The 24,537-nt window shown below is 46.0% G+C and overlaps 4 protein-coding genes across 4 annotated transcripts; 1 reads left to right on the top strand and 3 right to left on the bottom strand.

Annotated features, from left to right (window-relative positions):
- Positions 1 to 297: 297 nt before the first annotated feature.
- EDB93DRAFT_1252783 (uncharacterized protein) lies at positions 298 to 2,287 on the bottom strand (the record flags this gene model as incomplete). Its single annotated transcript, XM_041453336.1, has 4 exons — positions 298 to 1,505; positions 1,555 to 1,645; positions 1,709 to 1,841; positions 1,896 to 2,287. 4 exons carry the CDS (start codon positions 2,285 to 2,287, stop codon positions 298 to 300), a joined length of 1,824 nt encoding a protein of 607 aa, XP_041305234.1.
- A 5,203-nt stretch (positions 2,288 to 7,490) lies between these two features.
- Positions 7,491 to 9,502, bottom strand: EDB93DRAFT_1105900 (uncharacterized protein; the record flags this gene model as incomplete). Its single annotated transcript, XM_041447557.1, has 10 exons — positions 7,491 to 7,563; positions 7,613 to 7,711; positions 7,778 to 7,881; positions 7,937 to 8,235; positions 8,412 to 8,517; positions 8,579 to 8,758; positions 8,824 to 8,920; positions 8,985 to 9,058; positions 9,199 to 9,279; positions 9,452 to 9,502. The coding sequence occupies 10 exons, from the start codon at positions 9,500 to 9,502 to the stop codon at positions 7,491 to 7,493; spliced, it is 1,164 nt and encodes a 387-aa protein (XP_041305233.1).
- Positions 9,503 to 10,049: 547 nt separating this feature from the next.
- Positions 10,050 to 10,949, top strand: EDB93DRAFT_1105899 (uncharacterized protein; the record flags this gene model as incomplete). The annotated part of the gene is made up of 1 exon (XM_041447556.1): positions 10,050 to 10,949. One exon carries the CDS (start codon positions 10,050 to 10,052, stop codon positions 10,947 to 10,949), a length of 900 nt encoding a protein of 299 aa, XP_041305232.1.
- Positions 10,950 to 18,619: 7,670 nt separating this feature from the next.
- EDB93DRAFT_1089821 (uncharacterized protein) lies at positions 18,620 to 19,096 on the bottom strand (the record flags this gene model as incomplete). The annotated part of the gene is made up of 2 exons (XM_041446234.1): positions 18,620 to 18,871; positions 18,926 to 19,096. Coding segments are annotated over 2 exons (423 nt in total), but the record flags the coding sequence as incomplete, so codon positions are not given.
- Positions 19,097 to 24,537: the final 5,441 nt, after the last annotated feature.

Raw genomic sequence — 24,537 nt, 5'->3', positions numbered from 1 at the left:
TAGGCATTAAACCTTGCTTGCTGAAGCTTTGCCAAGAAAGACTCCTAACCTTGGGCTAGCCCAAGGACGTCCTTGACCGTTGATGACACACACACTGTTTGAGTGTTGCCAACAGACACTATCCAAGTCCGTAACACATAGTGCAAGATGTAGACAGTGTACATATACAAGCAACAAGGTAACAAGAACTTAAAGTGAATGCCCCCAATGAGCTTACATGGCTTTCTTCGTGCGTTAGACTTGCGAGATCTGAAAAAGATGTCATGGCCCTTCTAATACACACTAAGAACATTTAACTTATCTCTTTGAAGTGTTGCCAATCTTGTTAGCGTCCATCAGACGGGTTGATGGAAGACAATTTTGGCTGCTGCAATAGAATGACTGATTGACTATCTCATCAAATGGTTGCATCTCCTCCATTGGTTGGTCCACAGTGCTAGATTGAGGCTGACTACCTTCCATAGGAGTCATGAGAGGCACAGAAACAGCAGGAACAGCGGTGACTGCTGAGACAAGGGCTGTAGGAGGGGCAGGAGGTGGAACTGCTGAGACAAGAGCTGCAGGAGGTGTATGTATAGATGTTGATGTTAATGCAGGCAAGGCAGGAGGTAAAACTGCCAAGACAAGGGCTGCAGGAGGTGCATGACAAGACAACAATGTAGATATAGGTGTGGAGGAAGGTGGAACTGCCAACATGAGGGCTGGTGCATTGGGAGACATTGGTGTTAATGCAGGTGGGGTAGAAGGTAGAACTGGTGCATTGGGAGACATCAATGTTGGTGCAGGTGGGGTAGAAGGTAGGGCTGGTGCATTGGAAGATGTTGATGTGTCACTTGTGAGAGGCCCAGGCACAGCAGCAACATCAGGAACTGTCAACAAGGGGCCTGCAGGGGGTGCATTAGGAGACGGTGGTGCTGAGTCACAGAGCTGATCATAGATAGAAGGGGCCGTAGCTTGACCCCAAATAACAGGACATGCATGGGGTATTTTCTTGCCTTGGACAGAAGGACTCAGTGAAGCCACACATGCAAAGGCATCATGAAGATGGGGCAGATAAAAGACGGAAATCCTACCAGCATTGAAGTCCTTGTTCCATGCAGTTATGGGTGTGTCTGGGCCATCCTGAGAAGGGAAGGGAGGGAGTATTGGAAGGTTGTAGTCCATGTCAGGTTCAGGCTCAGGTAAACTGATTTCTATCATGTAATGGTTGAGAGGCCTGTAGAACCCGGAGTCAAAGGAACCATTGGGCAAGGAATAGCTGTTTGGGTCATGTGAATATGGGTGAATCACGTCACAAAGTTCTTTGTCAGCGGGGTGTATGAATACACCTCTGCCTTCCATAGGCAGAGACTCCAAAGCCGACAGTTCTTGAACCGGAATTGAAGGGGTGTTAGCACAGGCTTCAGTAAAAGAAGGGGTGGGATTGAGCATGTCGACTCCACTGAAAAAGTCAATCTGCTCCTCACCATGTAATCCTTCGGGTGGTTGAGATGTAGCGCTAGAAGCTGTGAAAACCTAGATAATTACCCATAATGAAAAAGGACGTGCACTTACCAAATGCACCCTTCAGAAACATTGTGAATGGTTTGACAATCCATCTGGTGTGGTCAGGAAGTGAGTTGCGGAAGGTGAACCCAGTGCTCCCCTTCCCATGGTGAAAACTGTCTGCGTATTAGAATCATTTTGCAAATGAAGTAGCAACATATACTTTCCTGAAAACATGAATGTCCCCATTTGCACATGGATACAGGCCACCTAGGTATATGCTCCCATGCCAACCAGTTGTCTCAAATATTATCTCTAGTAGTTGCCCGGCTACTCTGCCTAAACCTTCAATATATCTATTTGTATGTTAGACAAACTGAGAAACTTGAGTGAATGAAAAAGAAACTTACTGCAGTTTGAGAGTGTCTGAGGGGTTGCGTAACTCCTCTAGTTCATGTTTTACCTTGTCTGCGCAATATTGACATTTGGCTTTGGCTTCCTCTTCCATCCGCATCATGTAGGCTTTGCCATGGGCTGTCATTGCTTTGCTGGCTTCTGCACAAAGGCCGGACATGCAGTTTTTTTGCATGTACTCACAATTATTTGATTGAGCAGCCACTTCTTCCTTGACTGAGGAGTCCTCCTTGTAGTGCGTCTGTAAGAAATGTTCCATGGCAGTGGGTCCATGTGGCCAAGCAGTCGAAGTTGCCATCAACTTTGTGATGGTCTTGGTGAACTGAGTGTGGCGTGCCCTGCCGGCGGAAGAGGCTGCTCGATAACAGTAAGAGCGCAGTTGCTGCATTAAGGTAGTTTAGCCATGAACTGAAATGAAAATGATGTAACATACTCCCTTATGCTGCTTAACTAGTTTACCCAACACTTCTTGGACCTACACCAAGTGGCACCCCGGCAAGGACCCCAGAAAAGTCCACGTCAACACTGCGCTCATCAGCGCCAATGCTGCCCCACAGCGGCCTCCCGCAAAACAACAACCCCAAACCTCAAACAAACATATCAATGCCTGGAGGAGGAAGAAGTGTCAGTGTAGGAGTGGGAACCCCGCCTACATCCACCCAATGCACTTCCTCACTGACCTATCGACTCAACACCCACAGGACAAACAGATCTAACGTCACACAGGAATCCATCAAAGCCATGGAGAACACTGTCAAGAATGCGGATACCGGAAAAGTATATTTAACCTCTAAACTGCTCTGCCAATCTGATCAACCCGTTACTATTAACCACCTAATCTCCATTCTATTTCATATTATGCAGATCTACAGCTCCACACCAGCCTCAGCAGTCTCAGCCATCTGCGCGGTTGCATACATCCTCAAGGAACATGTCGCATGTGATATTGCAGAACAGGTTGTGAAAGCGCTCTCTGAGGACACCAATCTGAAACTCGTCAATGAGCTATCAGCTGCAATTGCCCCTCAGGTCACCTTAGCCCAATCTGAACTCATCAAGGAACACACTGCATTGAAATTAGTAGACCACATTGTAAAGAGTAAATCTCCGCTGGGCTCAGCAGAAATTGTACTACCTAGTCAACAATATTTAGGTAGATCTTAGCATGACCTATGCTGCTATACTTGCAAGCAAGTGCATTCAATCCTAAAGGGATTGCTAATTGGTATTAGTAGTAAAATGTGTCAGTAATGCAAATAACAAAATGTCCGATGCTGCAAAACAATGTCCGAAGGTACTTATCCGATGTCCAAAGCCAAAGTGCGATGTCCAAGATTTTGGACTTTTGGACTTCACGATAATAGGTTGGAAACTTTATAACGAGTGTCGGATTGCGAGCGGTATGCGCGACTATAATGAGGGACAGAGTATGATGGTGAACGAATGGTAATATTTTGCAATGCAACTAAGAACTACAAGAATATTCTGGGTGATCTGCAGAGTCGGTAAATGGCTCCTAACTACTGGATCCTAATTGCTACAGGTCACTACAGAGTATTTAAGTAAGTACATAGAAATCCGGAATAATACAGGCAAAGATAGTAGCAATATATTTCGGGTCTGATGTCCTATGTAATAAGACACGAGGTGCTGCAGACATGTAATAACACGGTCTGAATGTCAGAAAACATGCATGGGAATAGCTACACACCTAGTGAGACTAGTTCAGATGGACAGGACACGGGATGGACAAGTGTGCACGAAGTGCGATCAGCTGATGCAATGTCCGAAAGTCCGATGTGCCGGATCCAATGTGGAGTGGCTTGGACATGTGTGAAGGTGCATCAGACATGTGCGAAGATGCATTGGACATGTGCGCGTATGTTTTGGGTGTTGATGTGAGTATGAAAAACTGTGGTTCCGAGCCCAGCGCCACTACCATCGTTACACTGTGCAATCTCCAAGCTAAGCGGTTACAAAGCACCAGGACCAGATGGCATCCAAAATATTGTATTTAAGGAATGCGCCAACATACTGACCTTGTACCTGGTCCACATATTCAATGCGGTCTTCACCTATTGTACTTACTATGAACCATGGAAGAGATTCATGACGGTTGTGTTGTGGAAACCAGGCAAACCTAACTACAGTATTCCGAAAGCCTATTGTCCCATAGCCCTACTCAATACCACATGCAAACTCCTCACTGCCGTTATAGCTGATCAATTAACCTTTCTCCTAGAGCATCATCATCTCCTCCCCAACACCCATTTTGGGGGCCATCCTGGACGATCCACGACCAACTCACTGCACCTCCTGGAGGATACCACCAAGAATGCCTGGTGTGCACATAAGGTAGCCTCTGTCCTGTTCCTGGACATAGAGGGTGCTTTCCCCCCAGGTGGAGGTTTTGACTAGTCACAGGCCCACAACTCCCGCTTTGAAACTAACAAATTTGTGCTAATTGATTTCTCCATGAACAGACAATGCCCTCGCCCCGCAATGAACATCCAAGGCTCTATTATTCACCCTGTCTTTACTCACCATTTCTTAGGGGTCATCCTGGACCAAGAGCTCCACTAGAAAGCCCAAGTGGACCATGCCCTCACCAAGGGGCTTGCGTATGTCATGCAACTCCGCTGCCTATCCACCATGTCCAAAGGTATCCCACTCCAGCTCATGCAACAGCTGTATCAGGCCACAGCAGTCCCCAAGATCCCTAGCCTTTCATGAAGGTACAGATAAGCTCCAATGGGGCTCCCTAGGAGTCACCAAGAAACTCACCTCCATTCAATGCCTTGCTGCCATTGCCATGACTGGTGCCATAAAGAGCACTGTTACTGACATCCTTGAGGCACATGCTAATCTCCTCCCCATAGCCCTGCTACTACAGAACACTTGTCACCATGCCATAGTCCATCTGGCAGCTCACCCAGATACCCACACCCTCTACATACCAATCTGTTGTGCCACAAAATGCTATGTTGCATCCCATTGCTCATCCCTATACTGTCTCACCAAATTCTTCAGCATCAAGCCAGATGAGATTGAAGCACTCACCCCAGCCAACCGAGCCTCCACCTCCCAACACCCATACAAGCTCAACATTGCGACATTGAAGGAAGACACTGTTAAGGAACATCAAGAATTGCAGGATCACATCCAGGTATACAGTGATGGCTCAGGTCACAATGGCCAAATTGGGGCAGTGGCGATTCTCTTCCATGCAGCAAGGGCACCACAAACCATTCACTATGACCTAGGAACCGACAAGGAGCATACCATATTTGAAGCAGAAATGGTAGGACTCACTCTAGCAGCGAGGCTCATTCTCACCGAGCGCGACATCACCTTTCCGCTCTCCATATCAATCAACAACCAAGCTGCAATGTTATCTGGTGAGAGCTCCCACTTGAACCTGGGCTCATACCTAGCAACCAAATTTTAGGGAATGATCAGAAAGATCAAATACACCCATCCAGACTTCGACATCACGGTCAGATGGGTCCCAGGACATCAGGGAGTTCATGGAAATGAGGAGGTGGGCAAAGCAGCAAAACTGGCAGCTGAAGGCCCACATCATACCAGCCCCGCGCACACCTACCCCAGTACCTTCATAATGGTACCCTGCCTCTCAGCATCTCTGCACTGAATCAAGCTCATTGTGCACAAACACATGCCAGGTGGGGTAGAATGTGGCCCTCTTCCCCATGTTATCAACGACTCCAGCCCATCAACCCCGCTATCCTCAACTGCTCATTTCTCAAACTGACCTCCACCTTCTCCAAGCGCCTCACTGGCCTCCTCATTGGCTTATACACCCATCATATCCCTCTGAACAAGCACCTGCACCATCTTACCAAAGTTGAATCCCCCCACTGCCTACACTGTCCAAGAATTGAGGAGTCCATTCACTACTTCCTATTTGAATGCCTGCAATACCAGAGAGAATGACATATCTTAGCATGCACGCTTGGCCACAAATCCACCTCTCTGTCTTACCTCCTGGCAGATCCAGAAGCCACTCCTCATCTAGCACACTATGTCAATGCCACCTGCTGGATGAAGTCTATGCTAGGTGAAATCTCGATGCCCTCCCCACGATTAGATTGACAGCCCTGTTCCAGACAACCTCATCACCCGCATCCACGCCAGTCTCTACTACCATATTAATCTCCCTACTACCACCCTACTACCACCATATTCTTAATACCATAAACACCCGTTCATTCACACAGGATCTCCGGCATAACCCTGAGGTTTCAATCAATAGAAGATCGGGATGACCTCCCAAGGACTCGCCATGTACTCGTCAACCCTGCTACAAGGTTCAGAAGCTCGTTCCCGCTTCCCAGTCCTACCTATCACCCCACTTATTGCACACTTTATCTGATCCCTGTTTGGTCTGTGCAAGCGGCCGAGCATGCATTATCTACTTATCCACTCAGGCTCTCACAAACACTACGTATACATACAGTCACCTTCTCTTCGACAAATTGCCCATCTAAAACAGCCAGTGGGAATGGTGGATTAGTGGGGGTATACCCTACACCAATGCATTTTGGAATTTGGAGACAAGGTATGGAGCACGGGGCTTTGTGACTAGATAGTATTGTCCTACATAGAGTACAACTCTCAATGGACATAAATTGGATCAAAAAGAAAAAAAAAAGCTGACATCTACTGATGGGTGAGGCACACGTGGTTTCAAAATACCTGAGTTGTTGGCTTTGATGGTGGTCATATGTGGTGACCCTTCAAGAGGAACTCTGCCTCCCGTGGCTGGAGGTATTTGTATAAGTTTGGAATCAACTGGTCTTCCTCATGGGTCATATCAGCGCAGAAGTGCGTAACTGTTCAAATGAATAGTAATGATGTGAGCAAGAGAATGGTGGTGTGTGACATCATTGATAGTTTGCTAAATTTGGATTCAGACCTCCTCCCCCTAAGCCTGTGTCTGAATCAATACCACCATCATCAAAGTATAATATGTTCATGTTCACACAACTCATTAGGTGCATCCTGGTCATTGTTCCATTTTTTTTCTGTCACCACTTATACATTCATTCTCACCCAGTCTCAATGAACAATGATCTCTGTCCGCTGGTCCATCACCATCCTCTGCCACACTCACAAGCTCACTTTCCAGGTAATGAACACCTCACCCCTTGCAACTATTACTGACAACATCACCCACAATACCTCCAGGTATGGAAGATTGTACTGCTGGTATTGTACCACCACCACCATCACAAGGTATCCCAAAACACGAACCTGCGCCGGTATCACCACCATCAATCATCACCATATCTCTGACCACCCATGAGATCACTTTCCAAATAATGGATACCTCCCCCCTCACAATTACTGACGACATCTCCCCCAATGCCCCCAGGTATGAAGGATTGTGCTGCCCATATTGTACTGGCACCATCTTCACCAGGTATCCCAAAACATGTGTGCTGCTACCATCTGCGTCTAGCAAGAGAACAAGATCAAGAAGGCTAATGATCAGTATTGCGCAAATCTTGGCATAAAGTATGTCTATAATCATAATTGAAGAGACTTGACTCGAAGGAACATGTCTGTATCTATAGTATGTATAACCAAATGATCTCCATCCATTTCTGGATTTCTGGCAAGTGCAGCCCCTCGAATAATCGACTGGACAGAAATGATTTCAGACGATAAGCAAGGTTTGGCGCATACACACCACAATCCCAAATCAACATCCCTCCTTTGATGAACACCAATACCGACATTGTAAGGATGGATAAGGGCCAGAGAAAAATCAGTATCACCAATTGAGCAGCTGAACAAGTACATGAGGTGAGCGAAAAATGGTTTGTCTGTAGTTTTCACAATGACACAATCGAACCTCAGTGATCCATAGAATTTTGGGCTGCACCAAAGTAAATCTTGGTGCAGGTGCCAATCAACCATAGATTCATAATTCATCTGCAGGAATTGGAACTCTATAATCTGCCAGAAATATCATTGAGGATAATCAATTGCAACACTGAGGAAGATAGTATACCTCATCCTCAGCTCGTAGATGAAGAGCCCTTCCTGGACCATCTGGCAAGGGAATGCCATTCTGTGGTAGGAACACGTTCAGGAAGCCATTTAACTTGGTCTGAAAGTCGGTAAAGGCTCTGTTGGTTCCGTGTGTGCACATGATGTTTGGAAAAGAATGTTTGCCTTGTTTCAAACCTAAGTGCATGTGGACGACAGGATGCACTACTGGTTCAATATCTAGAGGTTCATTTGTCTCTGGGTCATTGGAAGCCTTTCGACTGTAGTTGTCAAGCTCATCAAGCTCAGTGTGCATAGATGCTGACATCAGAAGCCAATAGTCATAGCGCAGGATCTGTAACTTGTCAGTGAGATGTTAGACTTGTGCACTGCATTATGACGAATTTGAGGAGCAACGTCCTTGAAGTTTGTCTGTTAGAGGTAAATTTTCCGTAAACTGCCGTGCATCTTCTCATTTGGCTTGGTGTTGTAGTTACATGCTGCACCTTTAGCTAAGATATCATTGAAAATGTGCGTGATCATATGTTTCTTGGGAAAGCTCCAATTTTTGTTCGTTTCAGGCTGTGACTTGGTGATATATTCCTAAAGAAAGCCCACCAGATGAGTCAGATGCTCAAAGACTAATGGCATCTGAACAACTTACCTCCATCAATTCTGAGAACTTATTCAGGGTTGCCCTTCCAGCTGTAATAGTCTCCTCAGTGTGAACTTCAAACAAAGTGTGCATATCAAGCTCAATATAGTAGTGTATGCAATGTAGAAGCAAGTATCCAAGCTTAGACTGCGATTCAAGGAGGATATTTTGCGCTGTAAAGAGAACCAGCTTTAATTTAAAGTTTGTCAGTACTGGAAAATAATGTTTGAATTTGAAGTTGGTGCACAGCATACCTTTGATATGTCCTCATGATGTGAGCCATCATTGAAATCAACTGACATGACAACCTTAAAGTGAGCCAAGTTCGGCCATTGTGGAAGAGCATCAAAGCTAAGGTAGCAAGTCAGCACCACAATGAACTCACATAATGTTTAATTTATGCAATATTACATACTTTGTGTTGAGTTTGGTAGCAGCTTCCCATCCAAGATCAGAAATCCAGAATAGAAAGTCCTTCCACAGGTGATCCTCCCATAATCCTTCGTGATTCATATGCAGGTGGTTGACAGAAAGTGCACAATGAACATCTGCAAGAAAAATATTCCAAAATACATTTTGTTAATTCAATGAAGTTAGTGAGTCTGTCAGCAGGGCACAGCAACACATACCTCAACATTTTGGAGTAAATAGGCCTTTAGATCTTCCTCCTTTTCCTTTTCTGTATGTTTTCCTCTCACGGTGCAAAGAACCTGTTGGGAATTGCGACTTGTGCACAATACAAAGACATGATTGACCGACTGCTCATCTTGAGGGACTAGACAGATTGGATATGGAAATTTGACTTTCACACCATGAATCAATGCCATGACATATCTCCAGTAGGTAAGCCTGGTAGTAGAGTAAATCAATGATAGCACTCACTGTTCTTCGTAATCTCCACTTAAGATCAATATTAAGGGCCAGAGATGGCATTGAATCTGATCTCCACATTCAAACCTAACCAGTTTTTGAATGCAGTTCGATTGACTGGAGAAGTTAATAGAACAAATTGTGCCACACTGCATTTTTGAAGTCTATGAAGCTCTTCTTTTTTGCATGTTTTTGATCCTCAGCAACCTGACAACATAGTCAGTAATATTGCTAGTAGCAACACACATTATAAGATTCTAACAATCGGCAACCAACTGACAATGTGACCTCCTCCTAGGGCTGTATTACCATTGTGAATGTGAACAGGCAGGTTTGCAATGCGGGTGATGATCGGATAGCCTTTTGCGGTCCAAAAAGTATTGTTTCTCTATTACGTAGTGAGGTACAAGCGGAGGAAATAGAGCTAAGTCTATGAGCAAATGGTAAACATGACGTTCACACCTCTTCCTTCTCTGCTGCGATGACGTCCAACGCCCTTGGCAATTCGTCGATACAGCATTTTCTTTTCTTCTCTTTCTTTAAAGAGTCAATATCTACACAAAGTCATACCCTACAAAATACACTCAGTTCCTTTCAACTTACTCACTCCATGGCCGACCCATCATCGGAAGTATGCCCTGATTTCGCCGGCGAATTCTACAATGCAATCCACACAGATCTCACTGCGGCAACCAATGCCGAACCCCAACAAATCATTGACAGACTGGTTGAGACCTGGATGGCAGGCCACGACGCGAGAGTCGCAGAATGGAATAGATGCCGGGATGAAGAAGCACAAGAAGAAGAAGAGATGCAATTAGTGCGTGCAGCTAGAGAAGAGGAAGAACACCTAGCAAGGCAAGTCGAGGAAGAGAACGAGCACCTCAAATCAGAGAAGAAGAAGCCCAAGATGAATGGTTTCAATGTAGCGTCCACCATTGGCGATGCCATAGCGCTGCGTCCCTCCCAATATGCCATCCAAAAACTAAACAATTTTGAATATATAGAACTATGGTACTTCTCCCCCGATGGCTGCAAAGAAGCCATGAAGACGTCGTGTTCCATTGCAGATGATACCTTCAGCCTAACCAAACTCGACGATCATCTAACCATCCGCCCGACCTCTGCCTCCAAGGCCTCCAAAGCAGTGCTCCCAGACCACGAGCTATCCTTCTCCACTTTCCTTCGAGTGAAGAACTTGTTTCTTACGCAAGCAAGCACTGCTAAATGGCCTCAAGCAAACCTTGACGCCCTCGCCATATTTTTCTGGCACCTTGAGAACCATGCCATCCGAAACAACAGCAAAATAGGCGACATAGTAATCCTGCACTATGCATCATGTGTTCGCCAGGAGTGGCATGACCGACTCAAACGTGATGAAGCTTTCAACATCGGAATCATCAATGAAACCCTCCTCCGCACCATTAATGAAGAGATTTGGGACCGAGTGCGCTCCAGATCTTTGAACACTGTGCGTAATTTTTCCCTTGCTACTACACTGCAACAATAACTAACCAGCCTTGCACATATATTCCCCTCTCCCTCTCGCCACCACCACCAAAATCCGAACCTTTCTATCCCCGCACCTTGATGTGCGGATGCCCACTTACATTTCTTGTGGATGCCCGCATCCCTTCTCACGCGGATGCCTGCACTTACTCTCACGCGGATGCATGCATGTACTCTCATGTGGATGCCCGCCTTCATTCTCACACGGACATTTTCACCTACTCTGGCATCACACCCACCAGTTACCCAGCTCTGAACCTCCGTCATCCCAACGCCTCGGTCATCACCAAAGGGCCAGTTATAGAGATTCATTTGAACCTCGTTGCTGTCAATCTCGTTTCCCGCTCCCCAATGTGTGGAAGAAACCCAAAGAGAGCCGACAGATCCCCATTGCCTGACAAAGGCAAACAACGCAACAAGGGTTTTTCCCGTGGCGCAGGTTCCCGTGGCTGTTCCGCCTGTGCCATTTGCCTTGGCTGTTTCTCGCACGACATCCAACACTGCGACTCGCGCAACTTGTGGGACAAAACCACCCCTGCCCATTCACGCTGAGCCCAAGACGGACGGATCATCAGTGGAAATGGTCTCCCACTCTGTTACAGATGGCAGAGACCCAGAAGTTGCCTCGCAGACAACCACGACTCCACACACATTTGCTCTGGATGCGGTGACAAAGACCATGGAGCCCAGTCTTGCCCTCGAGGAGAGAAAACTTAGAGCCCTTACCCCATACCACCCTAAAGCCTGGCACCTGGCGCTGGAAGAATTCAACCTCACATGTAAATACCCGCATATCCCACTGTGCCTAGTTTTTCTGGGGGCATCCCCGCTATCACACGTACATACACACCCGCCAATAATCAATCCGTCATGGTACATGCCGAAGCTTTTAAAAGCATCATTAATAACGAATTCTCCAAGGGCCGCTTCATTGGACCATTCTCAGCAGAAACTCTTGAAGGGATCATTGGGCCGTTCCAAACCACTCCCTTATCCATCATCCCCAAGCTGGGTAAGCCGGGAAAGTTCCGGATCATTCAGAATCTATCACACCCAGCATCCCCCACCCCCACAGTCAGATCAATCAACTCAAGAGTCGACTCTGATTTATTCCCCTGCACATATGGCACCTTTGCAACCATTTGCTGTTACATCCGAGCTCTACCTCCAGGCTCCCAGGCAGCCATTTGTGATGTCGCTGAAGCTTATAGGACTGTCCCCACACACCACTCACAGTGGTCAGGCCTCACGATCTGCCTTCCAGGCGAAGACTCCTTCGCAGTGGACCTGCCTTTTGCTTTGGATTCAGACCATCAGCTGGCACTTACGGAAATGTCGCTGATGCAGGTGCCGACATCCTGCGAGCTACAGGCCTTGGTCCTCTGTCCAAATGGGTGGATGACCACATCTTTTTCCGAATCAGATGAGAATTCCTGGAAGAATACAACCAGAAACGAGCCCTCTGGGCCAGCCAAATTGCGTCCAATGGCGGAGCTATCATCGAAGGCAGACGAAAATGGTACAAGGGCCAATCACTACCCGATGACTCAACAGAAGAATTCGACAAAGATTGCACCTTCCCGATCAGAGATTTCTCGGCCTCCTCGCCTCGCTCAGCTGAAGACATGCAATTCACATGCTGCATGGCAGACATTGACCACGAGTCCACTCCTCTGGGCATCATATGGGAGACCTCAAAGGACAAACCATTTAGTCCAACACCCACCTTCACGGGTCTCTTATGGGACATCCCGGAGCTGCGTGTCACCCTTTCCCCGGAAAAGATCGCAAAGTACCTGGCAACCATCGAAACATGGCAAACATGACGTACACACACGCTTCCTGAAGTCCAGAAATTGTATGGCAAACTTTTGCATGCAGCCCTTATTGTTCCGTCAGGCCGGGCCTACCTCACCAACCTCAAGAGCATGCTGGGAATATTTAAAGACCACCCTTTTCTTCCTCGCACCCCTCCCTGTGACACCCAAGCAGACCTCAGCTGGTGGAAGAAGACCCTCAATTCTCCACAGCTGTCTCGTCCTGTACCCGGCTTCTGCCTTGTCCATGAATTTCGCGCCTACTCGGATGCTAGCTCTGGCTACGGGATCGGCATTTTCATCAACGGGAGATGGCGCGCTTGGGAGCTCATCCCAGGTTGGAAAAAGGACGGACGAGACATTGGCTGGGCAGAGAGTGTTGGTTTCGAACTCCTCATCCTCACAATCATCCAGTTCTGTAACCCCGGCATTTATTTCAAGGTTTACGGAGACAATCGGGGAGTCGTGGAAGGTTGGTGGACAGGCCGCAGTAGGAACAAGGCATGCAATGAAGGCTTCAAACACGTGCATCGTGCCACCAGTGACGCTGGCTGCACGGTACTCATGAGATATGTCCCAAGCAAAGACAATCCTGCAGATGACCCCTCACACGGTGTATATCCCCCTGCACATCAAATGCTCCCTCCAATCGCTATCCCCCATGAGCTCCACCCCTTCATCACAAATGTCTCCGAAAACCTCGTTCACTCAAAAACACGCCATCCAAGGGCATTGCACAAACAGGTTCTCCCAATGGGCAAAGAATGACTCCCAGCAGAAACCCAGCATCGCGCCCACCTCAATCGAGAGCTCGAAAGGTGTGGAGAAGAATGTTTCAAAGTGGTGAAAGACTAGTATGTACACGAATCCTCCTCACCAGAGTTCAACATTCAATCCAATACAGCCTATAATCCTGACCTCGCACCTCTACCTTCGGCACTCAGACCCCAGTGCCCAGCTAAAGACAGACTCTACTTGTGGATTCCCACATCCCCGCGCACACCAAAAGACTCGCATGGAAGGCATCTCCCAGTAACTCAAGTCGAAATCGAACGGATTCACAAAGTCATATTGCATGCCTTTGCTGAAAGCACTCGCGAATCCTATGGTTCAGGACTCCTTGTCTTCCACGTCTTCTGTGACAGCAAGTCGTGTCCTCATTTCATTGTTCATCACCGAGATGGCAGGCCATTATTCTGGGAAAACGGTGTCAAACTATGTTCAGGGTGTACGCGCATGGCATATTGTACACAGCATCCCATGGACACTTGGTGGTGATGTAGAGATTGATTCCTTATTCAAAGCTGCCATCTCCCTCACTCCGCCCACCTTGAAGAAGGCCAAACGCGACCCGTACACCATCACCCTAATAACCACCATCAAAGAACAACTCAGCCTCAATGATCCCCTCGACGCTGCTGTTTTTGCCTGTCTAACCACCATTTTCTTCACTTGCGCCCGCGTCGGAGAATTCACCATTTGTCGTCTCGACACTTTCGATCCCGCAATCCATGTCAAACCTTCTGACATCCAAGAGGCCCGAGATCGCCAGGGTCCGAAAATGACTAATTTCCACCTTCCCCGCACCAAGACATCAATCAACGGCAAAGATGTCTCATGGGCCAGACAAGACAGCCCTTCAGATCCAGAAGAAGCACTGCAGAACCACTTGATCCCCCACCTGACAGCACACTATTTGCGGACCGTCACAAGAACTCACACCGGCCTTTGACAAAATCAAACTTCCTCAAAAGACTCGCTACTGCAACCAAAGCAGCAGGTCACAAGTCATTGCAAGGCCACGGGATCCGCATTGGTGGAACACTCGAGTATCTACTCCGTAACGTCCCTTTTGACATCGTCAAGGTCAAAGGAAGGTGGGCAAGCGACGCCTTCCTCGCTTACCTCTGTCAACACGCACAGATCCTAGAGCCATACATGCAAGCCACTCCTGCACTGCACGAGGAATTCCTACAATATACCCTGCCTCCCATCCGTTGAATCATCCGTTCACCCATCATCAGTGAGTATCACTCTCTCCTCCTAAAAAACGGGATCTTCACGATGTTCGCTGCATGCGTCGCCGAACTCCTAGAATTTGGGATAGCAGCTCACTTTCTTTCCTTAGGCAGAATCTCTTTGCGGCCGGGAGGCGCTACGCGCCTTCGCCCGAAACCTTCCCTACATCCTACCATAATCTCACCCTTGTACAAACTTAACATAGTGATTGAAATTCCACTCAAGTTTGTCTTGTACTCCCTCCCGCTCGAACAACACGAAACATGAACCTCAAAGAGATAATTTATTCTTGTCAGCATACAGGATGAACACCAGTGGCTTCGCATCAGGTGGAAGTTGAGACTAGGGATCCGCAGGGGTAAACCCATGGGTGTCCAATGTGCGACCCATACCCATACCCCTCGACTACCCGTACCCGTGCACCCAAGGGTACCAAAGGGTCTCAATGAGGGTCTCACATGGGTGGAGGGTATCAAGGGTACACCTGTACCCGTGATCCAAATTGTGCAAGTATTGAACAAAAAATGTACTAGTGTGACTACCTAATTTAATACAACGCTGTCCCATCAGCAAGCTCTTTGTCCTCACCATCGACATCAGGAAGGCTTGTGATAGACTAAATGTCCTTGTCCTTGACAAGACCTAAGTGGCTCCACAGGCTAATGCAAAGAAGCGCGCGTGTCGTCTGCGCAGTGAGTCTGTTTCGAACATGGGACAGTAGTAAGTGTCCACAGCTAAATATGTGTTCCACGTCAACTGACGTTGCTGCAGTAAAACATTTAAATCAGTCATATAAAACATGCAAGGGGGCTTACCTGGGATGGTAAGATAATCTAACACTATTCGCGATAGCCGCAGATACGTTTTGTGGTGCCCATGCCACCATGTGATCGCATCAGTAACATTTTTGATGTCGGCAGTAAGGTAAGCGTCAAGTTCATTGATTGAAGTTGCAGGATTTGGTGCGAGAGCAGGAAGATGGTCAAAGATGTTGGTAGAGTCGTCATCCTGCATGTTTGAAAAGCCGTTGTCAATAATTAAAACCAGCGAGACAATATAATCATGCACCTTATCATCCTCCTGGGCTCCTGCAGTACCTACATCATCTGCGAGTGTGACTGAGTGGGAGGCATATGAGCGTTTGAATTCTGAGTGAACGAGTCGTTCAGCAGTTTCTATCCACTGTGGCTCCCAGCCCGCAGACCTGAAGTAGGAGAGTTTGTGCCATGGATGAAGAACTAAGCAAGGGTCAGAACAATGGACAAAGTAAGGGAAAAAATGACACACCCATTGCAATCTGGTATACCTCAGATTTGTCTGTGAGTGAATAATACCAATTGAGGGTGCGTTTGGCGAGACCAAGCACGACACATATAGCAGGCTCCAGTAGCTCCTTCTTGAGGATGCAGTTGGTGAAGACTTGGTCAATATGGTCCATAGCGGGTATAACCATAGCTAAGTTTGGTGTTGAGCGTGAAAAGTACAAAGTCGCATCTTTGAGAATCTGTGTGACACATTGTTAGCATTGTGACTGTGATGTGTCACATTTGTATTCCAACTTTCAACATGTTGCACAGCTGTTTTACCAGTGGCCACTCATCTTCGCTCAGCTCATACTCTCCCAATCCCAATTTTTGCATATCTGTTATCACATTAATTCCCTCTTGATAGGTCAGTGCAAAATCAAGCATATTGTAAGTTGAATTCCACTGTGTGGATACGTCATGTGGGATTATTCTGACAGGAAGATCTAGGTCCTCAAGGACTGTCTTCCAGGCTGGCAGAATTATTGTCATTGAATGGATGACTTTGTATGCGAGTTTCTGGAGCTGTGAGGTAAGTCTGTTAGTGCAAGTGAGTTGCAATTTACATTTAACACTATCACCTTTGCTAAAACACGTTTTAGTGGACAGATACTGTCCATCAGTTGCTCGCGCTCCTCCTCTTCCAACAGATTCAATTAATCCACCCATCCCTCTTCGTCATCCTCACTCTCTGCGTCTTTGTTGGGGTCCTTGTCAGCAGTTCAAGTGTTCTCAATTTCTATATCTGCAGTAAGTTTAGCTAGTTCAGGGTCATCTGCCATGCTGGCTTTTGATTTAGGTGCATCAAACTCGCGAATTAATGACTTGGCCACGAGGTTCACAATGTGCAGAAAGCATTGTGTTCGGCTCATGTCCCCAGCGAAGTGCACATTTTGGTCTGCAAGCTCTGTGACAAGTGTATCATTTGACGAAGCATTATCCACTGTGACGCTCGATATCTGTGCAGTCTGGTGAGTTTTTTTTTCATGCTAGTATGACTATTGTTAGATACCTTGTCTGATATTCCAAACTCATTTAGGATATTTGCAAATGCATCCGCGAGATTTGCTCCGCTATGGGACTGCAATATGTCAGTGTGTGCATGGCTTCATTCGGGTGAGTACCACTACCTTTGGCAACTTGACAATATCCAGTATCATGGAAAATGGCTGACCCTCGTGTTCCAAATGAACAGATACAGCCATGTAAGCCCTGTGATTTGGTGAGGTCCAGGCGTCCGTCGCAAAATTGAGCTCTCCGTCGTAATTCTGCTCTCGTTTTAGTTTATGGGATCATGTGAACTAATTTATCTTACATGTAGCATCTGTGCTATCCGTTTGCGAGTCTTTATGAAGACTTGCTTTACATTACAAGGAACTGTTAAGGGTGAAGGTATGTGGTATTTGGGCCGTCCGGTTTTCATTAATGCCTGAAATCCTCGATCATTTACAGTTTCAAATGGTCTTAAGCTCTCTGCCACCCAGCGGACAATCTCTGCCCTAAGTCATATCAGTGACTGCAACATCGAGGGAAGACAAACAAACCTTGTCTCTGTCCAAGTGTGCTGACAATGTGAGTACACAACCTTCCCTTTCCATTTACGATTGAAAGATGTTTGGATTGATCCAGTGTCAAGCAGGCTCTTGACAACTCCATCTCGTGCAGCAGTAGTATTTCAGCACTCCATTGCTGCCTGCAAGGCTGCTTTACCCCAGCACAATTTTACATGCTTGTGCATGTTGCCTGTTGATTTCGCATCCTTCTTATCCAGATATTGCCGAACACAATGTTTGCAGCCTCGCGCTGTACACTTGAACATGTGGCAACGATGGCCATTGTGATATTTGATGCCTGGGGTAGGTTCGAAGAATGCATATATAGGTGATGTCCAATCCTTCATTAACCTTTCTGCAGTCTTGTTAAGTAAGTTTCTCATTGATTTTCAACTCAGACATACTTAGCTCATCATCCAAAGCTTCACCAGGGTCTTTGATGTTGCTCTTCTCAGATGCATCAGAGTCAATGACTATGGTGTCTGTGTGAAGGGCTTCCTCTTCTTCCTCGCTCCAAACTGTAGCACAATAGTTGGGTGGTGATGTAGTACTACTACTCGTAGTCTGTTCAAGATCGACTGATGCTGTGAATTTCATACACTTTGATGTCACTGCAGGGATAGAAGGCTTATCAGTGGCTTTCCGTTTGGCTTGGCTGCCTTCTGCTGCCATGGCGAGTACCTTCTCTGTGGGCTTTGTTGTTCTTTTTGATAACATGCTTCTGTGAATGTGTGAATATAATCAAAAAATAAACTTGTGAATCTAGAACTTGTTTAATTGATGTGGTACTGTATAGTTGTAGACCAGCCAGGGACCTAACAGTGACCCTAGGGTACTGTGATTGGTCCACAGGTCCACAGGTTCTGAGACTCCGACCCATAACCTTACCCCTGGGTACCCATACCCATGACCCCCGAGGGTTACCCATACCCCTGCTGATCCCTAGTTGAGACTATATCAGCAATATTGGTGTTACATTCAGATAGATAAATCAGAGGCTGCAAGACATACTTGTGCATCCCAGAAGGCATCAGCAGTCCATGGTTCGTCTATGAAGCAAACACACTGTTCTCCATTGAATTTAGTAAGATGTTGCGTGTCAAATACAAAGTGTGGTGCAAGGCGACTATCTTGCAACAAATCAAGTGCCCAGTCCCACAAAGGGCGGTAATGCATGTCAAATTTGTGTGTTTCATCCTGGTGCTTAACAGATACTACATCCTTTCGAAACTAGTGTACACTACATAATGAGCTTCGATAAAAGTAGAACAGGAACACAATTACTGGTGTATACTGCTGCGAAGCCATTTCCCACAGTGAGCGAACCTCATTGTGACTTTTCAATGTAAATGTATCCTTGCCACTGGTGGATTGATGTACAAGATCAAGCAGCCAGTTTGTCTGATCCTTGGTCATTGCAGCTTCGAGTGCGATCTCTGCAACTTTGAAGTCCAGTCATGTCCAGAAGGGTTCCCAAGGCGAGTTGTTACGAGGTGCCTCATCCTCCAAAAAGCAGCTGCAGGAAAAGTCAGTAAAGTGATGTACAGTGGAAGCTCACTTGCTATGTGGATGGTACTTGGTTTTAATATTGTTAAGCTTGTAAGGGAGCTCATCGTGATAGTTGAGACCATGCCCAGGAGTATCAAAGTCAGGTAACACAGCAGCATCAGAGTCAACCGATGGATGCCTATGAGGTGACGACACTTGCATGTCTGATGTAGATAAAAGTTAGTCAGTTGTACAAGTTCAAATGGAGATGTAGTGATACCAATATCATTCTCTATGTCATTGTTTCTTGCTGCACCTCCCTTGTCTTGTGTGGCCTAGATTGTGATAGGATTCACTATATAGTCATACCAGAATGGTCAGAACATGAAAAAGATCAGTATTATAGGTGTGCACTCACAAGCAGATCCAAACTGTGCATGCTTGAGACCTTTCTGATGCTTGTGAAGCCTTCAATGTTCTTTTCTATGCTCTGTACAATTCAAATCAATAACTGTTAGCACATCAGAACATTTGATGTCTCACCCTTTAGCTCAGTGGTCTGAACTATCTCAGCAAGCTCTTCATCCTCACATTGTTCCTGTTCCCATTTTTTACATTTCTTTGAGTGTGATGCCAGCCCACGAGACAGAATTGTTGTACCACAAAGCTCACACTCAGTGGTCTTTGATGATCACTGCCGTTTTGTGGGCAGAGTCTTGGGCATTGGTGTGTATTGCACTAGGTGGTGGATTTAGAGCGCTCAGCACTGCACATATGTCTATCATAACAACATTGAAACTCAGTTTAGATATAACAACCACAATGTAATCCAGTCGTAATGGTGATTAAATTTATTTCAAGCCACATTAAAATGCAGGAGCATTACAATGCCAGTATAGAATCTCCAACACATATCATTTGCATTTTTATAGACTAACAGTATACCAGCCTATCCTCGCACACCCAGGGGATATAATCATGAATTTGCAAAAATGTGCTAACGCGCTAGCCTTGCATGCACCCTATTATGCTATAGGGTACTCTTATATGCCTCGCATTGCCTTGCCTTTGCATGCACTCACCCTGCATCACAAAGTGCAGGAATACATTCTTCCAGTTATGAGTCTGCCCATGTTCGCATTTTGAACAAAAACAAAGTGCCCCAAGCATGCAAGCTTCACGCACATCTACCATATTATTTGCACCATCACCCTTATCACCTCATGCACTAATCGCTTCACCAACATCACCCGCAATTTTCGCATCTTTGCTGTCATATACCATCAACATAGAGTATACTCTGTTTTACCCTGGGTTTTGTCCAGTGCTCTTTATTTTCATTCTCTCTCATTATAAAGTCATCCAAAGGACTAATAACACACTGATATATATGCTATAGAGATTCACTTAGAAAGAAAAACAACAAAAACATCAAAACAATCTTAGACTCATGCCCGCCTAGCTCAATAGGATATCATTTTCTCTTTGCACGCATGACACAGCACCATACACCTTTTTTACCTTAGCATGTGCACAATATTCCTGCATCCACACGCCTCACACATGTGCATAGGAGTGCATAGAGGATGACAGCCGCACAAGGAAGACAAGTCAGATAGGACATCCACACAAAGTTATCATTTCTTTTTCACACTTTCGCATATAGTTTGACTCATACCATTTAAACCCTTAGCATCTAATACTTAGCACACCTAACAGGATTTAGTTTGGACATGGATTGGATTGCTCTTGGACCACGTCACTTCACTGATACCCCCACTTGCACATGGGACTCTGATATTAATGCACACCTGCTTCAATGTTGTCACGAGTACCTTTAACAAATCATTATTCTTTCCTGAATCTTCCTAAGCGCCAATACACAGCGCCTAAGTCAAACCCTAACCCTACCTTGAAAGCGTCTATCATCCCCGAAATACCTTTAGCGCCTACAACACGTGTCTTCGATGTGACTGATGAAGAAGACGAGTTCTTTGATTGTGAATAGATTAGATAAGATAAGATATGGTCACGTAATGCTTCTTTAATATTCTACAATGTTCTATGGTACGATTCCTTTTCTCTTTTTATGATTGGCTAGTAGTTGTAACTCAGTTTCAATCTCCGTCTCAATAGTTGTATATAGGTAGCATGTCTTGGTCGATAGTTCCTTAGTTCAAACCTCTTGTATCTACATTGTAGCAATCCAAGACGTACTTGCTCCTCTTACTCTTTGTCCGATATCCTTGTTTGAGTCCTAGTCTTCGACCCAGCGTTAATTCGTTATTGGGTTGTGACATTAGGTTTGAACTATAGGAGACTCCGACTCTTTGCACACCGCTCGCACACATCTCATCATCATTACACGTTTTCCATTGCCCGACCTAAACAGTCGCGATCACTTTTTCTGAAACCCATCCTTTTGCTCGCTTGAGCTTTTCACGAATAGCCTTTAGTAGTTAGTAGTCCTATACCAGGCCCTGCCTTACATTGCAGCCGCCAGTATACGGAGGTGTTGACGACATTAGGCGTCTCGCTACAACTTTGAGTGCTGGCCCAAGACCCTGCCTGCTCAACGTTACTATAATTGCTTTCATACCTACACCTTTCTTCATACATACGTAGAACCTTTCGTTAAGTCTAGTGGAACTGTCGCATCTGCGGATAGTCCTACCATCGTTACCACGAGGATTTAGATACGGGATTCTAGTGAGACTCGCACTTGTAAGCTTCGGCTGGAAGAGTGATAACTTGTCCTAGACCTGTACCCTTTCGGTGACTGAGAAGTAGCACACACGAAGCACACAGTGTTTTTCCCACTTAACAAAGCATAGCTTTACGTACTTCTTTCTAGTTAGTAATTAGGGAAGTGTCAGTTGGGTTGACTAAAGAACCCTTTGACCCTAAAGGACGAGGTTGATCCAGTTAGTACTGGGGACCCCTTTAGCTTTCCATTTTACGTATCCTTTTTCCTCTCTCCCCTTTCATCATCTTTCCTATCCGGAAGAGCCGTTACGACCCGCTCTTCAACAGTCATTAGTGAATCGGATTCCAGAACGCACCTGGCACTATGGCTGAAGTCAACGAAACAGAAATGGGACCTGAGAACCCACAAGAACCCCAAGAACAAGGACCTCAGGGACCACAACCACAAGGCATAGCTATGCCAGTGGAATTTACCAACTATGTACAGAATGCCATCACCATGGCAACACACGACCTGTACGTGAGGACACAAGAACTCCTCAACCACAACAATACCCTCAGCGCACAGAACGCAACTCAACAGCTTCAACTCAGAGCTCAAAACGCACAAATAGAAGAGCTGAAGAAGAAGCTTGGAGAGATTCGCACAATCCCCAAATACTTCGCAAGTCAAATTGTCGAAGCCCACAGAATTCACAGGAGACAAAGATTCGATCTCCATAGAAGTCTACACCACTCAGTTGGCATTATATATGTCACAGTGGCCGTTGATCACAGACAGGCAGAAAATCACAACTGCCCTGTCTTTCCTTAAAGGATCTGCTGCTAAATGGGCGCAGAAATATGTCATTGAGCTTGATTCCAAGCCAATATCCTTTGAGGATTGGACGAAAGAATTCGAGACCATGTGGGGCCAAGACGACAGAGAAGGAAAAGCTATCAGGGAGTTGGAAACCCTGAAGCAAGGATCTTCATCAGTGCCTGAATACGCAGCAGCTTTCAAGCAGAAGGCTGCACTTACCAAATACTCCGACTACGACCTCCGCCTCAAATTCCGATCTGGCCTACAAACCCGGATCAAAGAGCAACTCGCTCATATTCCAGCGTCTGAGAAAGACACCTCTAAGAAGCTCATCGATTACTCCATACAGATTGGACGTAACTACGAGGAGCTAGACGCTGAGAAGAAGAAGAGTAATTGGTGGACCCCTAACAAGGAAACCCCAAGAACCTTCAATAACCCAAGGCAGGCTGGTCCTAGCAAAGACAGTGACAGCTATGGATGTGGACTCTGGCAAGCAGAGGGGATCTCCCAAACCCCAAGGAAAGCCTGGCGCTTTCACCTGCTACCGCTGTGGAGAACAAGGCCACATAGCAAGAAACTGTAAAGGTGCGCCAAAAGCGCAAGTCAAAGCGGCTGCAGTTGTCGAAGAAAACTCCGCGCCGAAGTGGTTCACAGATTGGATCGCTTCTAACAAAGGCAAGGATTTTTAAAGGGGTTGAAGTCAAAGTCTGCAGACCTAGACCCGAACAATCGTTTCTCTATCCTATCTACGTTCAAGATGTATCAGAAGTACATATTAGATCCAAATCTGAGCATTTTTATATTCCGATAACGTTGAAAGGAAAGAACCGACAAGCAGACGTAAAAGCACTTGTGGATTGCGGTGCATCAACATTATTTATCAGTGAGAAGTTTGTCGAGAAGAACAGTGTGAAATGCCGTAAATTATTAAGGCCTATTTCAGTCAGGAACATTGATGGATCGCTAAATGCCGCTGGATCAATGACTCATTTTGCAGAACTAGGTCTAAAGATTGGTGATCATGAAGAAGAAAAAGCAGCCTTCATGGTTACAGACTTAGGAAGCGATGATGTTATTATCGGCATAGATTGGCTGAGATATCACAATCCAGAGATTGACTGGAATGCAGGACGATTTGCACTGTCTCGATGCCCTGTAAAATGTGAAACTAAAAAAGAAAAAAGACAAAAAAAGAAAGAAAAAGAAAAGAACAAAAAAAGATAGATGATGTACCTGATCTGATTCCTACGGATGATGAAGACGAGGATGAAGAAGATATGTCGATGAAGAGGGCGACGGTTGAGGAAATAGAAGACGAAGAGAGTCCAGAGAGACTATGGATTCGTTATAAAGCCTCGGTTGCCACGGAGCAGAAAGTAGCAGAAGAAGCTACTAAGAAGAAGCAGTCGGTAGAAGAAATGGTACCAGACTGGCTTCATGATTACCTGGGAGTATTCTCAGAAGAAGAATCTAAGCGCTTCCCTGAAAGAAAGAAGTGGGATCATGCGATAGATCTTAAAGACGAGGGCGATCTTCCGCCAAATGCGAAACCTTATCCGTTGTCACCCAAAGAGATGGATACACTGAAGGAATGGTTGAAAACCGAGACTGCACTAGGGACGTAATCAGAAATTCACAATCTCCAGTAGCAGCACCTTTCTTCTTTGTGGCCAAAAAAGATGGCAAGTTAAGACCAGGTGAATGGACTATAGAAAGCTCAATGAGAAAACGGTGAAAAATGCATATCCGCTACCGAGATCTCAAGATTTAATTGATGCTTTAACCTGGTGCCACGATGTACTCCAAGATGGATGTACGATGGGGATACAATAATATTCGCATGAAAGAAGGAGATGAGTGGAAGGCGGCCTTCAAAACGCCGTTTGGTCACCACGAA

Source organism: Suillus bovinus (assembly GCF_016758785.1).
Source record: "Suillus bovinus strain UH-Sbo-P2 chromosome Unknown EDB93scaffold_50, whole genome shotgun sequence".
NCBI classification, from domain to species: Eukaryota; Fungi; Basidiomycota; class Agaricomycetes; order Boletales; family Suillaceae; genus Suillus; species Suillus bovinus.
Note: the sequence above shows the minus strand (reverse complement) of the source record. Positions and strands in the feature narration are given on the sequence as shown.